At 46.2% G+C, this 15,079-nt stretch overlaps 1 protein-coding gene across 3 annotated transcripts in view; it reads right to left on the bottom strand.

The window, feature by feature from the left end:
• Nucleotides 1-1,776: 1,776 nt before the first annotated feature.
• LOC104306345 (gamma-aminobutyric acid type A receptor subunit theta) overlaps nucleotides 1,777-15,079 on the bottom strand; it is a 77,302-nt gene continuing 63,999 nt past the window's right edge. For 2 of the 3 annotated variants that reach the window (XM_009907307.2, XM_054169467.1), the window contains 5 exons: nucleotides 12,297-12,379; nucleotides 7,914-8,051; nucleotides 5,807-5,959; nucleotides 2,830-3,086; nucleotides 1,777-2,348 (listed from right to left, as the gene is read on the bottom strand). In XM_009907307.2, coding sequence (XP_009905609.1) covers nucleotides 1,971-2,348; nucleotides 2,830-3,086; nucleotides 5,807-5,959; nucleotides 7,914-8,051; nucleotides 12,297-12,379 — 1,009 coding nt within the window. In that variant the 3' untranslated portion in view covers nucleotides 1,777-1,970. The remainder of the gene's footprint in view (nucleotides 2,349-2,829; nucleotides 3,087-5,806; nucleotides 5,960-7,913; nucleotides 8,052-12,296; nucleotides 12,380-15,079) is intronic. The other variant, XM_009907308.2, reaches the window with a different exon arrangement.

Genomic DNA, 15,079 nt, shown 5'->3' with positions numbered 1-15,079 from the left:
ATCAATCATTAGTGATTGCCAAAGTGGCCAATAACTCAGTGATCTTCCTGAAAGTCACTGGCGCCTTTGGAAAAAGTTGGCCTTGATGTCCAAGGTCAAGTTACTCTTCTGCACTTTTGTAATAAGTGCCTGTAGATGGAAGCTGCTACAGCCTTAGAGGCTTCCACAAGCACTGACAAGGTCAATAATTTCATTGCAAACATCCCCCTGCCCAGCCTCTGAAGACCATTGTCTAGCAGTGGGATGATGTTCCATGCAACCCTACTACATCCTTAGTTACATGTTCTGCAAGAAGGGACACAGGGTGCTCTTTACAGTCTTCATGTATTACCAGACCTAGAGCAAGGGTGACAGTCCACCATCTGCTTCTGAACTTCTTAGGAAAGGGGATAGTTATTATTTCCAGATTTTCTCATCCTGAAGCACCACAAAGTTAAATGACATCCACCCTTTCCTGCATCTTGCCATAAGCTGTGGTCACTCAGTGGGATGGAGTGTGAAGTCCCTTACCTGGCACGAGGAACAGGTTGAAGAGGAGGAATTGTTGAGTTTTGAGAGTCATACAACTGCTTTTCTCCCCAAACTCAGTAAGAAAGATGTGGGGTGGGAATGATTAGGAACAACCCCTCCTCTCAGGACTGAATCAGCTTAGTCTACTAAAGATTAAATAATGGTGGTGAACAGCAGCACTGTCCTATTGCTGATCCCCAAAGCTCTCTCCCTCTCCTCAGCAAGTACATATTTGCACAATCTACCTCCCCAGCTCTGTCTCTCTCTAATACAAGCCGGGACCCCGACCTCCGATCTCGCCAAGCTGCAAGGAGTGAACAAAACCCTGCTATTCTCCCCCATAACACTGCCAGTTAAATGTCATCTGTGTTCTCATCCTACAAAAGACATTACAAAACCCCCCTCCCCACAAAACATGCTTGCACACACACACACACTCATGTCTGCACCCATGAGCACACACACACACACAGATGCGCTGCACACGCACACACGTTCACACAAGGGAAAACAGCTTGCAAACTCCTGAAGGTGGAAAAAGGCAACTTGCAAATATGCCTCTGATTGTTGTTAAGCTCCTTCCTCCCCCCTCCCATGACCCCACATCCCTCTTTCCCTTCCAGATAATTGCCTTGTCCTTCCCCCCTCCCCCCCACCCCAACTTCCCAGCTCTTCAAAAATAAATATTACTTTTGTTGTTGTTCTTGTTGATTCAAAAGATTCTTTTAGGCTTGTAAGCAAGAGAGAGGGAGAGAGAATAAAAGAAGAGAAACCTCCTAGCATGAGAATGAAACCCCACCGTCCCATGAATCCATGGAGGAATAAACATGATTGGTTAGGAGCAGTGACAGAAGAAAGATTGTAAACAAAGGATAATGAGAAGAATGAAGTTCAGGAGTGAAATGGAAGGGAGGATAGCACATTAGTGAGCACAGCCAGAGAGAACCTATCACCCCCACCAGCTTTTGACTCAGCTTCTTTCCATTTCCCTCCCCCTTTTTTATTTTTCTTCCTTTCTTGGGTTGTGGGGGAAGGTTTGTGGGTCGTTGCCCCCCCTCCCCCTTTTTCTTTTTTTCCCTTTTTTATCTCATTTTTATCTTTTCTTTTTTTTCCTTTCTTTTCTTGCTGTTGTTGGTTTTTGTTGGTTTTTTCCTTTTTTTTTTTTTTTTTTTACAATGATTGAAGTCCTTCAGCAGGAAACCAAAATCAAGACAAACACTTCCCTCCCTGAAACGAACCCCCCCCTCCCTTATACCCTTCTCTCCCTTACCCCCCACACACATACTCCATGGTCCTACATGTGCTGAAAAGAGAACGGTAAGCTTAGAATAAACCTAATGAATCAAAGGAATAAATGATCATGAGAGCAAAGAGTAAAACCCAAACCCAAAAAGACCACAACACTCCTGTGTTGTCATTGTCTGAGTGTCTGTCCCTATCTCTCTCGGCGGCTGCAGGCATCAATTTACATAGTACAACCAGTAAACAAGGTTGAAGAATCCAAAGGTGATTGGAAAAATGATTCGTGACCACTTGTCAATGGTGCTGACGTCTGTCAGGTCTGGGATTTTGAGCTTCAGCTTCGACGACCGCCGGCGGAGGCGGCAGTTGGCCCGGCTGCGGGCCGCAGCGTGGTGGGTCAGTGGGACGTGGCGGTCCAGGGTGGGGTGGTGACCAAACCCGTCCCGAGAGGCCAGCTGCTTGCGGAACTGGATTCCTGAGCCTTCAAAGGACATGACAGAGTTTCGAGAGTCGCCGACGCTGCTCATCATGTCCGTGGCCAGGAGCTCGTTGTTCATCTCCAGAGTGCTGAGGAGGATGTTGCCGTAAGGGTCAACCTAAAACGGGGAAGACAGAGAGGAAAGGTAGCAGGGAGGTCCTGTGCACACAGATTCACACTGTCAGGGATGATTTTGAACTGGTTTCTGTGGAACAGTGCCACTGATTGGTTCACTGTGTGAGCTCTGAACGTGGACCTCTGCATTTGAAAATGTTGTTCAGTGAAGCCGGGGTTGAAGGACTAGCCACATGTGCTTGCAGTAAAAATTTGAGTGCTTGCAGTAAAAATTTGAGCTGAGTTGCGTGATTCTGCCAACACAGTAGGACCAAAAGCCACAGGGGTTCTTTTGGGCACACCTGCTCCATGCAAGAGGATGGTCCTGATGAGGCTGGCTTGAGGATGATGACAAAATGATCAAGCTAGGGGAACTGGAGCTCGTGTCTCGTGACACGGAGAAAGGCTGCTCCACAGCTCACCCAGGACCGAATGAACAGTGGAGAGTCTGAATTCTCCTGCCACAATGAAAGAAGGGGACAAACCTGCTCTCTCACCCTCTTCTCCTCGTAGCGGTGGCGCTCGTTATTGGCCTTGCTGATCCGTTCACTCTGTTTCTTTTGCTGGCGAGGGCCTCTCCCAAAGAATATGTAGTTGACAAAAGCATATTCCAGGAGCGCCAGGAACACGAAGACAAAGCAGCCCATGAGATACACATCAATAGCCTTGACATAGGGGATCTTGGGAAGAGTCTCTCGCAGATGAGTGTTGATGGTAGTCATTGTAAGTACAGTGGTGACCCCTGTAAGGAGAGGGTAGGTGCCCTGTTACCAAAGCGGGGTGGTTTCCTGAAACGACACTCTCAGCTTCACCATCTCTCCTTCCAGCCGGACAGCTTCAGGAGGGATGGGAGCAGTGCAAATGAGAAGAGAACTGTGATTATTCTAAGCCCAGCTGAGCAGTGAAAATTGCTGCAGAAAACAAACCAGTCACCAACAGTAGGAAAAATGCCAAAGCTGAGTATCATCAGGATAATTTGGATCAATATCCTTTGGACCTTGGTTCTTTAAGTCCTCCCCCATCCTCCTTCTTTCCCTCAAAGTAGTAGGAAATATTCAGGTTTGCTGTCAGTTTCACAACCTCTTCTCCTGCCTTTTTTTCCACTTTAAGAACTCATCAGCCTTCCCTGCATACCACTGAATGCCTCGGATTCCTTATCATGATTATATAATCTGCTCTGTCTTTCCAATGCCATGAACAGGAGAAAGGTGTCTTTCTTTGAGTGTCTCATTGGCTTTTGTCTACATCCCTGACTTCATCAATTCCCATCTGCCTCCCACTATCTTTACTGCTCACTATTTCCTCCCATAGTTCTCATGCTTTCCTTTTTAGGTCTTCTCACATTTCCTACATTTTAAATAAACATTTTTTGGGGGCTTAATTTATACTTTCCCCCCCTTCTATTCAAGTCTCCCAGAGCCTGGTGCACCATGGTTCATCTTCCACCTTCAGTACTCTATGGTTTCTTCCCAGCCTCTTCTTTCCTCTGGACTGAGTTGTCTCAGATGGACCTGTTTGACATTTTTCTGCCAGCTACCAAAAGATGGCAATGAACCTTCATGCTTCTTTTGAAGGCAGTAACGTCTCCTGTTCTCCCTAGTCGTCTTTTCCCACTAGCTTAGCTTTCCTGCTTTTCTTACCACCTTGCTGATATCCTTTTCTTCTAGTGTCTCATTTCTCTATTTGGAAGCTCTCGTAGTCTCCATGACCTTATTTTGCTCTTCTGGTTTCAGTCCTACCTCTGCAGTGAGGACTGTCAAGCCTCCCTGTGCATCCTAGACCTCTGCTTCTCCTGTTTCCCTTTCACCCTCATTGTGTCTTTAGCATCATTCCTGATAAAACATTTAAGGAACTAATAATCTTCAGTGCACAGAAGAGTAAATAGAAAGGAGATATATTTATATACATACAGTATATTACATTGGCTATATTTAGACAGTAGTCTCAATTTCCAGAAATCTGGGGCAAAGAAAGGGGGAATAGAATCTTCTCCATGTCTCCATTATGAACTGGACAAATTGCAATGGAGACTTAGGACAGAGGCAAAGAAAATCTTTTTGACTGTACAAGCAGGTAAATCTGGAGATAAAGTGCCCCAGGGAGGATGTAAAATCTCCTTCTTTGGAGCTTTTTGAGGACAAGTTAGATAGAGAGCTGTCAGGAGTAGTTTAGGGAGAGTCGTTCCAGTTCTGATCTACAATGTTTTTCTTCTGTCTTCTCCTTTGAATCCAGATGTCAGCTGAAAATCAACAGCTGTTCATCTCATGTCCACCCTTCTGCTTGTACTTTCACTGTGCCAGCAATGTCTGCCATGGTCTCTTTTTCTTCTCTCACTGATTACACTCTTGTCAATGCAACTTACCTTTTAAATTTACCATATTGTTCCCTCCCTGTCTTCCTACCACAGCCTCTCCAAGCAAGCACAAGCAAATAGACTATTTTTTACCTTTGTACAAACAATGTCTGCTCTGAGTCTCCCCAAATTCTATTTTCTCCTAGGGCTACTTTAAACCTCTAACTTTTTCTGTAAGACCCGCCCTCTACCTGTGCTTCATTGACTCTCTGAGCCTTTCCCACTCACAGATTAAATCCTTCTCCCTCCTTGGCTCTCTAATTTCCTCTGAACTCTCCTTCCTGTTGCACAGCCCCATTCTCCTGTCAGCCATGCCCCACACCTTTCTCCTGTTCAAAATCTTCATCTGCAATCCATCTCCACATCCCTTCTGTTGCTTAAAAGACCTCATTTTTAATTCTTACAGGAAAACATTCTTATTTATGTAGGAGCATGTGCTTAAGAACTTGGACTTTAACTACTGTCCCACATATTGCCTTGGTTGTGAAGGTCTTCAGCTAGAGAAAGTATTTGGATGGGGCCTAAAGTCTGCTGAAAATGTGTAATGCTACTCCCTTTATTCCTCTCATCTTCTAGCCATTCACTCACCATTCTTACCATCCTTTGGCCACCCATCATCAGCATTTATCATCCAGCTAACTGCTCCCAGCACACCTATTGGCCAAGAGGTCCCCAGATTCCTCTTCTTAAGTAGGACAGTACAAAGAAGAGTGAAGTAATTGACAGGCTCCTGGCATGTTAGAGTCTCACATGTTTGAGAAGCTGTGAACATTTGTGCTTTTGTCACAGGGTTTAAACTTGCACCCACAGAGATTTGTGGCACAACTTTTACTGATTCATATACTACAGGCTCCAACTTGGAAAGTGCTGATACTTGTGAACAATGACAACCATAAAAAAGTAGCTCTCCTAGCTGAAGATTCAAAGCTTGTTCTCAAAAAGAAAAAGGTCCTTCATTTGGGACAAGAAGTTTGAGCAATCTCTGTGGCTTGCTGTGGTTTGCTTACCTGCTACCTCACACAGAAAAAGGCATTTTCCTCCTTACAGCTGTCCTCAGTGATCTCCTGCAAAAACACAGCTTCTTCAGTGTGTAATGAACAGGTACATACCCAGTGCCACTCGTGCAGCAGAAGCATCATAATTGATCCAGAAAGAGACCCAGGACAGGATGGTGATGAGAATAGATGGCATGTAAGTCTGCAGGATGAAGTAACCAATGTTCCTTTTAATCCGGAAACTCAAGGATAAGCGCAGATATGAACCTGTCAATGAGATATTAAAGGGAGATGTAACAGGAGAGGAGGGCAAAGCTGAATTTATGCTAAGAGCTTAGGTTAGGTATTGACATTTTATTTGGGAAATGTTCTCAAAAGGCAGGGATAATAAGAAATCTCTCCTCCCCCTCCCCTCCAGCCCCACCCTCACTTCATTTGGTTTTGCAAACTCATCAGGTTTTGGAAAGGGGCTGCTCAGCTGGCTCAGAATATTAAGGGGAAAGGAAACTCTACCTAAGGTACATTGTTATATCAGACACCGTGGGAGAATGCCTGTTCAGTGTTGAAGCTGCTGTTATGGTGCGTGCCAAATTGATACAGGTTTACACAAGAGACTTTAACCCTATATCTGGATGCAGGGAGATGATTTTCCAATCTTTCCTGTATGAGCTTTTCCCCCAAACACCAATGAAGATCTGAATCATATTTTTCCCATGCTGTTCTAAAAATGGGTTATGGTCAGACTGGGCAAATTCATATGCAAATAGAGTACTGTTAGGTAATCCGTAGGGGTTTTATCCCCCAAGTTGTTGCAAATTCCTCCTAATCTTTTAGCAAACTTAATGTGGATAGTGATGACAATAAGCACTTCTACAGTCCTTCCACTGGAGCAGGGTCATCTTCACTTTGCTGTGAAACAAACTGCAAGTCATTCCACCTTCCCACCTCCAACCCTTAGGCAACACAGCAGCCTGAACCATGGGTGCAGTTGTGGGTTGGCAGCTAAAGTAACAAAACCGCAGTCTTTAATGATCAAGAAGATAGACTGGGGAAGAGGAAGTTAGATTCTCTCACTATTATGTACCATCTCCATAGATTGAACACTGTATTTCACCAACCTTTTTTTTTTTTTAAATCTTACCTATTTAGACTGCAAACTTCTTTGGGAGAAAAGCTGCCTCTTGTTGTGGGTCTCCAGATTACCGCTGCAATGAGACCCTGCTCCCAGCATGCCTCCTGAGGCATTAGTGGTGCCATGGTTTAGTTGATCAGATGGTGTTGGATGATAGGTTGGACTCGATGATCTCAAAGGTCTTTTCCAACCTGGTTAATGCTATTCCATTCTATTTCTATTCTATTTCTATGCTATTTCTATTCTATTCTATTCTATTCTATTCTATTCTATCCCATCCCATCCCACCCCATCCCATCCCATCCCATCCCATCCCATCCCATCCCATCCCATCCCATCCCTATCCTATCCTATCCTATCCTATCCTATCCTATCCTATCCTATCCTATCCTATCCTATCCTATCCTATCCTATCGTATTCCATTCTATTCCATTCTATTCTATTCCATTCTATTCCATTCCATTCTATTCTATTCTTGTAACAACATCACCTTCTGCCACCATCTCTGAAAGATTCAGGCTGTGATTTCATGACATTTCAAAACCTGTCCTATTTAACAGGTGTGTGACACTTTGCCTTGGCAGTGAACTCCCTGGCAGATCAAAGTGAAGACAGCAACCAAAATCCAAGCCTCTCTAATTTTCCAACTGGCAGTATATGAATCGTCCAAGTTATTCTCTCCAGATCTTTTTATTACTGTGTACAGATGGGATTGCATAATTTCATCAACCACTTGCTTTTCAGCTTCTGCTTACTATTGCACATACATTAGCTTCAAGAGCCAGTTGCAAACCACATAAAAATAAGATAAAAGCTGAGAACCTTCTAAAGAGGTTCCGTTTTGAGCTCACTCGGTGTTTTGACTAAGAAATTCAAACAACTGCAGCAAAAAAAAAAAATGATCTCCTAAGTCTCTGAAGAGAAGCACTTGATGGGCACAGAAGATGCCAATTTTCCAGAGGCACAACATCAAAAACTGAAGCCTAGATCCTAAGTTAGTGCCTCAGAATCTGAATCAGAATAATCACGTTGATGTCAGTCGGCAGAAGGTTTGCACATTCCGTGGCATCCCTTCAGCAGAAACTCACCAGTGGTGAAGACCACTTCCCTGCTGACCAGCCTCTGCTCGATAATGGTGAACTGGGGCAGTTCTAGCACCTCCATCCCTGTGACAGCAGAATCATTTCCTTGCCAGAAGAAGACAATGTCATCAACTGTGTAACCATCTGCAGAGATGAAGAAGCACAGAGAGAGAACTAAGCTGACAAGATGAAATAGATGACACCCCCATTTTCACTAAGGTGGTCTGGAAAAGGATCCAGAGGAAAGCCCACATCCTCAGACAGCAAGCATAGCCCCTCCCTGCTGACGTACTGTTCTTGTTCAGCTGAGCTTGGCAGTATGGTCCTCAGGAGAAGAGGAAAAAAATTGGTCAGAACTCCCACTTCAGGCTAGAATTCGGGAGAAAAAGGTGAGAACTGTCCTGTCAAGCCTTGACTTGCGTTATATAACCTCCATGGCTGACATGACAGGAACTCGTGCATCAGAAGCCTCTATCAAATGCACCAAACACGGTGTTTTGCTCTTTAAAAGCTGCATCCCTCTACCAGAAGGGGGAGAGCGCACAATGCCTTCTGCTGGGCTCTGGGCAAATAGAGCAGCTACATACCGCAAATTCCCAGGGAGAAAATGATTTACAGCAGAAGTTGAAAAGAAATTTGAACAGCAGAGCACCTCTCTCTTGTAAGTACTCCCAGTCAAAATTTGCAGCAGGGAAGTGAACAGTGTCTCAGATCAGGGCTGTTTTTACTGTGCTGACTGAAAAGAGCAGGAACAGGAGCAGAGAGGAAAGTAAGTCTGGCTGGTAACAAATACCATCCCTTATGTTTCGGGGTAATGGATTTGTTAACTCAGCCAAAGGTACAGCCTCTTACTTTAACCCCTAACTGCATATGCCAGACAGGGCTGCACAGGTTGGAAGGAGGTGCTGAAGAGCCCAGAGCCCAGGAGAAAGATTTCTTAGATGCTCTGGCCTCAAGGGACAAAATTATGCAGATCCCCTTCCATCAGTGTGCTGTTCAGAGTCCTGCTCCTTGTGAGGGCAAGGATTCATCTCCCCTTGAAAATTAACACCACTTGTGGCAAGCTGGGTTTTGAAGCACTGTGGCTGTTGCTGCACAAGGGGTGGTCTGTTATTCTAAGCAAACTGCAGAGCTGTGCACTTCTGTATGCAGAGAAGCAGTAAGATAGATACAGACTTTGGTACAGCATGGTGCAAGGCTTCCTTTAGAGCATGAACTTTACCTGTCCCCACAGGCAGCTTTCATTCACAATTTGCTCTGCAGCACGTCAGCCTGCCTTATCCAGAAGCCTTCACTGCTGAGAGGCAGTTGTCCAGCAATAACCAGCAAGGCTGACATCCACTAGGGACAGCTGCCACTAAAACCATCACCAGTGTATAATTGGGATCAGGGGAATGAAGAGCTGTTAAATGCATCACAGAGGAGAAATTATTTGACTTCGCCTTAGGGGCCAAGGGTTACTCCAGATCAGAGCTGAACCTCTGAGGATAGTGTCATCCTGCAGGTCCTAAGTGGACAGAGCTAAGCAACCTGCTATGATCTCATAGCTGACCCTGCTTTGAGCTGTGGGCTGAACTAGAGACACCCTGAGGTGTCTTCCCAAACTGAATTATTTGATGACTGCGTAGTCTCCAAGCCCACATCCTGCACTCTCAGTCATTACTGTGCTTATTCAGAGGTGAGAAAAAAATCATAAAAACCTTCCAAATGCCATGCCAGATCTGCTTCTGGTATAAATCATCTAAGCCAGATCCTCTCCCCATGGCAGTAAAGTGGCAAAGTAGCCACAGACCTACAAAGATTCAGGCCCCTGAAGTTATCACCTCATCTGCTGCAGGCACTGCAGTGTCAGGGGTTGCTGCATTGTCTTGAGTACCCGAGCTTTGTGCACAGGAACTTGTGTTTGCATCTGGCTGCAGCATCTCTCCCAGAACACTGACCCAAGGCTGGAAAGCAGCAAGAAAAAGCCAAGTCCCTCACTCCTCACGGTAGTCGATTCCAGGACCTCAGAGTCTCCTGAAGCTAAAAATATTGTGTGCATTTGAATTCATCTGGATTAGCCTTTCAAACTCTAGTGGTTGTTCTGAATTTTCCTAGGAGGTTACCAAGCCCTTTCCACCTGGTGCTTTCCCTCTGCAGAGGTGCACCCAGCCTGTAAACAAGTCACCTCTCCACCTCCTCTGCAGTAAACAAACCAGATTGAGCTATTGAGGTTTCTCTCACTGCAAAACATCTGCTCTAGCCCTTGAACTGCATTTTAGCCTCTTTTCTCACACTCTTCTGATTTCTCAATTTCCTTTCTACAGTTTGGAAATCAAATATAGCCAGATTCCCTTTCCCCATCTCACAAGTGGCATACTCAGAGGCTGGTCAGTTCCCTACTCTGACTCACGACTCTCCTGGTTTACATAAGCAACCTTCCAGCCCTTTTTTGTCAGCGACCCTGCTAGGAAACCTCTAGCAGTGGTGCCCAGTACTGTGATCCCTTCATCGATTCCCTGGTGGATACCCATGCAGGTACAAATCCACACTCCCTCACCCAGGCACAGACCTCCACAAGTAGCTGTGGATGCATCCTGGATGCATTTAAATTGGGAGGGATTCAAATGTGCAGTGAGCAAGCCGTGCAGACTGCGATCTTCATCATCCACAAATTTAACGGCAGTGACTGCAAATTTACTTCCTGATCAACAATGAAAATGTCAAATTACAGTAACTAATTTTAGGGCACCTCACAGTTAACTAGCTCTATTCCATTTATTCCATGACCTGTTGGTATGGGGTACCAATTCTGGGGGTTTGTTGGGGTGCTTTATATATATGCATCACGATGATGATGCCACTGTGCAAAATGAAATCAAACACATTTTTTTTTGGGGGGGAAGCCACTTTTCTAAAGTGATTCCAAAGGGAAAGGTTGCTCAGTCTAAAAATAAATGCTTCACTTTGATTCCTTGCTTTAAAAAGGAAATCAAATTTCCATTTACTTTAAAAAAAAAAAAAAAAAGTGAAAGAAATTTCACAAAGACAAGTCACTTCAACCTGAAATATCATAAAGTATTGATACCATGTCTTAAAACGTCAGATTAAGAGCCTGCTTGCTGCCTGCTTCACCAGGGGTTTTTCCTTTGTGAAGCCTGGCATACAGCTAGGCAGAGCTGAGGGCCATTTTGGGGATGGAGGGATGGGATCAACAGCCAGTAGCCAGTGCCAGCCCTGGCTTATCTCCTCCAGGTAAGAGCTCTAAGCTGCTATTGGGGAGGAGACCCTCAGCTGCCTGCTGTTGCATTGCACAGCACCCCTGCACCTCAAAGAGGCTATTTCAGGGGCTTGGTTATGTGTTTCCCATATATATGATTTGATTTTTAAGTCAGCCATAAGTCAGATTGCTATTCCAGAGTTGTGTGGACTTGGAAGCAAACAAAATGGAGCCCTGCAGCTTTTGAATGTGCAATTGTGTAAAAGACAAAAGTACTGAGGAAGGAAATGACTGAATCGCTTTATCTCTGTGTGCACCTTAGAACTATTGTAAGGAAGCCTGGCTTCAGCTAACAAATTGGCTTGACGTGTGTCCCATTAAGAACAAAATGGGGAACTGCAAGGAATTCTCTGCCTTCTGATTTCTTGGTTGTACCTTAAACTATTCTCCAAATGCTAAGGACTGCCAGAAATGACATGTTATTAGTGCTTCCAGCGGGACCTCATTTGCATCCCATTACCCACCACGCCAAGCGGTGCCGTGGCTGTGCATCCCAGGCAACCCCAATGGTGAGTGGGCAGAGGGCTCCCCGGCACAGGCAGGGCTGGTGAGGAGGCACAGTGCCTTCCAACTGGGGATGCAGTGCGACCTTTCTTATGAAAAAAAGCAATTCTCTAATAATCACCAAGGAAGCTGCATCATCATTACTGTGAGATCTGCTGCTCTGGACCGCTCCTGTGGGGATACTGCAGTGCATTTTTATGAGGGAGAGCTGGACTCTCTCTGCCAGTCTGGTTGGAAGAGGCTTTCCTTAGGAGTCGAGGGAAGATCTGGGCAACTAAAGACTGCAGGAGGTCTCTGGTCCCAGCTCCTGCACAGGCTGGGGCAAGGCAAGATTAAGGACAGGCTCCCAGGGATTTCTTAAGGCTGAGGGAGGCTTTCACCACCCTCCTCAGGTTGAGAGTGTGTTCAACACCCAGCTTGCTGCTAGAGCCCCATTTTTCTGGGCATTCCACCCATGAGGTCTCATCAGGCTGGAGTCTAGATGAGAGAATCTTGCCCCGTCCCAAGGGACATCCTCCAAGAGGTATCACCCTCTTGGAGGTATCCCATCAGCAGGAAGCTGTGACTGGAGTGGGTGACACTGGGGTGGCACCGTGTGGCAGGGGGGAGGCATGCGGCATACGCACAGCTCTCAATCTCCAGTGTGCAGTTCTGCTGGTCCAGGGGGTACCTTCGCAGGTCCATCATACAAGCAGCTGTGGTGGTGATCCTGAAAGGGGAAAGCAGGAAAAAAAAATAATTGATCAGTTGTGTGGATTTTCTTGTCAAAAAGAGAGATAAAAAATTAAGGGAAAACAAAAAAAACCACGAAAGGAGAACTGAAAGGCAGATGTGAAAGAGAGGCAGCATTTGGGGCCGCTGTTTCCCTGGAAACCAGGGAGATCCGTGGTGGGAGGTGTGTGAGGCAGGGGGCTGGATGTGGCTCACCCTCAACTGCATGGCTTAAACCCTTCGTGACTCACGTCAGCAAGGCAGCATCTCTATTAACAGGGTGGGAAGGGATTTGTGTTCCTCCTCTGTCGCTCCCTTGAGAGAGACAAAGAAATCAGCAGTAGGCAGAGCTACGGGCAGGGGGAGAAGAGGAGAGGCATGTCAGTTCCTGGGAGAGAGACAGCCAACACATGTCCATAAAAGCAGATGTGTTGATTAAATTGCCCAACAATGACCTATGGAGATGAATAACTGATCACATTATCACCTCCCTCTCCTCTTGAGTTGCCCTAATGACCCTGCTTGCAGCCCTTAATCCATCTATGCCCCCCTCCATTGCACCCACTATGACACTGCCAAATCCAAAAGCCCAGACCCCACCACTGGGGCCCTTCTGCTCCTGTGAGCTCGTGGCTTTGGTAACAAGTCTCTTGCACAACCAATTCCAGGATGAAGATTCATGAAAGGTTGGGGAGGGGGTAGGTGCATTCCCCCGAAAATGGGGAGGCAGCGAGGGCTGGTGCTGCTTTGGGGCATCAGAGCACAAGGGTGGGAGCAGAACAGCACAGTACCCACAGCGGAGTTCACATGAGGAGATGGGGAGCATCTCTGTGTGTTACCTGGGGTACATGAAGGAGGACTGCCCTCCAGAATGGGGAATTTTGGGGTGGGGTAGATAAGTGAAGAGGGCATAAAGCAGGGCCAGAGCAAATCAATGGCTAACTCGCCAGCCCAGCAGCGCTGCTCTGGAGTTAACGGGCTGCCCTTATTTCTCAAATATATTGCTCCCCTCACCCTTTAATGCAGCTTTCTTCCTGTGCAATGTATGTGTGCAGAGTGCTGAAGAGGGGGGAGAGGCTGGTGCATTCCCCTCCTCTTTTTTTTTTTTTCAATTAACCATCTGGAAGGCATTAATCAAGCTACACATTTTTTACTATGTAGGCATAACCAGTGAACTGTTAACGAGAAAGCTTTATCTTCTGAGCCCTGTGGCCTGGGAAACAGAAAAGAAAGGGGGAAAAAAAGAAAAACAAGAAAGCAGAGAGGATGAGATGTCAAACCAGGAGAAAAAAAAAAGGAAAGGGAGAAAAAAAAAAAAAGAGAGAGAAAGAAAACCATCAATGACAGAAAAAGAGACCAGAAAGGGAGAGTGAATAGATGAAGCTGCACAGAAAATTGGAAGGGGTGGGGGGAGAAGGTGGGTGGGTAAGTATCTGTGGGAGAGGGCTCTCCCCTGGTGTGGGTATAGGTGTGGGGGCTGCAGCAGGGCAGGCAAAGAGCCCTGCATTGCTGCTGGCTCTTTAAGAAATCTCGTGTGCTAAATTTATCTCTCTGCTGTCTGTGAAGACTGTTTGTAGGAGATGAAGCCTTGAGGAGAGCCTTTGCCACTGCCTGCCGTGCTATAAATAGATCCGAAGAGACGGAGGGAATTTATATATATCCTCCCTGGGTCTAGATACAACACTGCAAGTGCCCTCTCTCCAAGCAGGGGGCCCAAGTGAGCTCCCAGCCCTTCCATCTTTAATGTAGATGGGGTGGAGGAGAAAGTTCAGAGGGGGAGAAGGATAACAGGGCAGGAGCCACTTAAAAATCACCACCATGACTTTGGGATTGTGAGTGTATTGCTTTTTACAGCCTCCCAGCTTTGCATCTCTAGGAAGGCTGCTGGAAAAGCAATACCCTCTCCTACCCTAATCCTCCTGGACCAGGGTAGCTGGGCACAGAAAGACCACGGTGGAGGGACAGAGCTGAAGCACATCTGGAGGGAGCTGCACATTGCCAGAAAAGCTGGAAGTGGCAGGTACAGTCCATCCTGGCCAGGCATTGAGACCAAAGAGTCATGCATGGGTATGACTCATCCCCCTATGCCGCACACAGCATATACTGTGTGCATTATGCTGCATCCATGGGAAACAGCAGTTACAAATGCATTTGATTTTTTTCTTTTCCCCCTGAAGTGTGAGATGCAAAAATGTATTAAATGAAAATTTTCCACCCCATTTGTGGGACCCTGGGGGCTCAAAACCTTTCCACGGCGTCCATTCCAAAGTTGCGACCTGGCCACAAAAAAGGACATCCAGGGGAAGCTTCCTCTGGTTGGAGAGGGACTCTCTTGCCTCTCGACAGGATTTGCTTGTCACCTGCAGTGCTGGTTGGAGATGCAGAGCACGACACAGTGAGCTATGGCTACCACGCTCCATGCGCCAAATCCTGCTCCTGTTAACAGCCGGCATAAATCCAGGGCCACTCCAATGATTTTTGCAAGATCACACCAATTTATGTAAGCAGAGGTTTACATCAGGCCAGAATCTAGCCCTCTTGGTTTAAAATGAAGGGGACCTCAGGACAGGTAGGGCAGAAAGGAGAAAAACAAGATTAATAAGACATCTGTCCTCAAAAGCCTGATAATTTCTCTTTCCTTCCAATTGAAGGGCAGTTGTACCCACACCACACAGTTCAGTATCCTCCAGAGATACTG

The sequence above is a fragment of the Dryobates pubescens genome, chromosome 18 (assembly GCF_014839835.1).
Source record: "Dryobates pubescens isolate bDryPub1 chromosome 18, bDryPub1.pri, whole genome shotgun sequence".
NCBI lineage: Eukaryota > Metazoa > Chordata > Aves > Piciformes > Picidae > Dryobates > Dryobates pubescens.
Note: the sequence above shows the minus strand (reverse complement) of the source record. Positions and strands in the feature narration are given on the sequence as shown.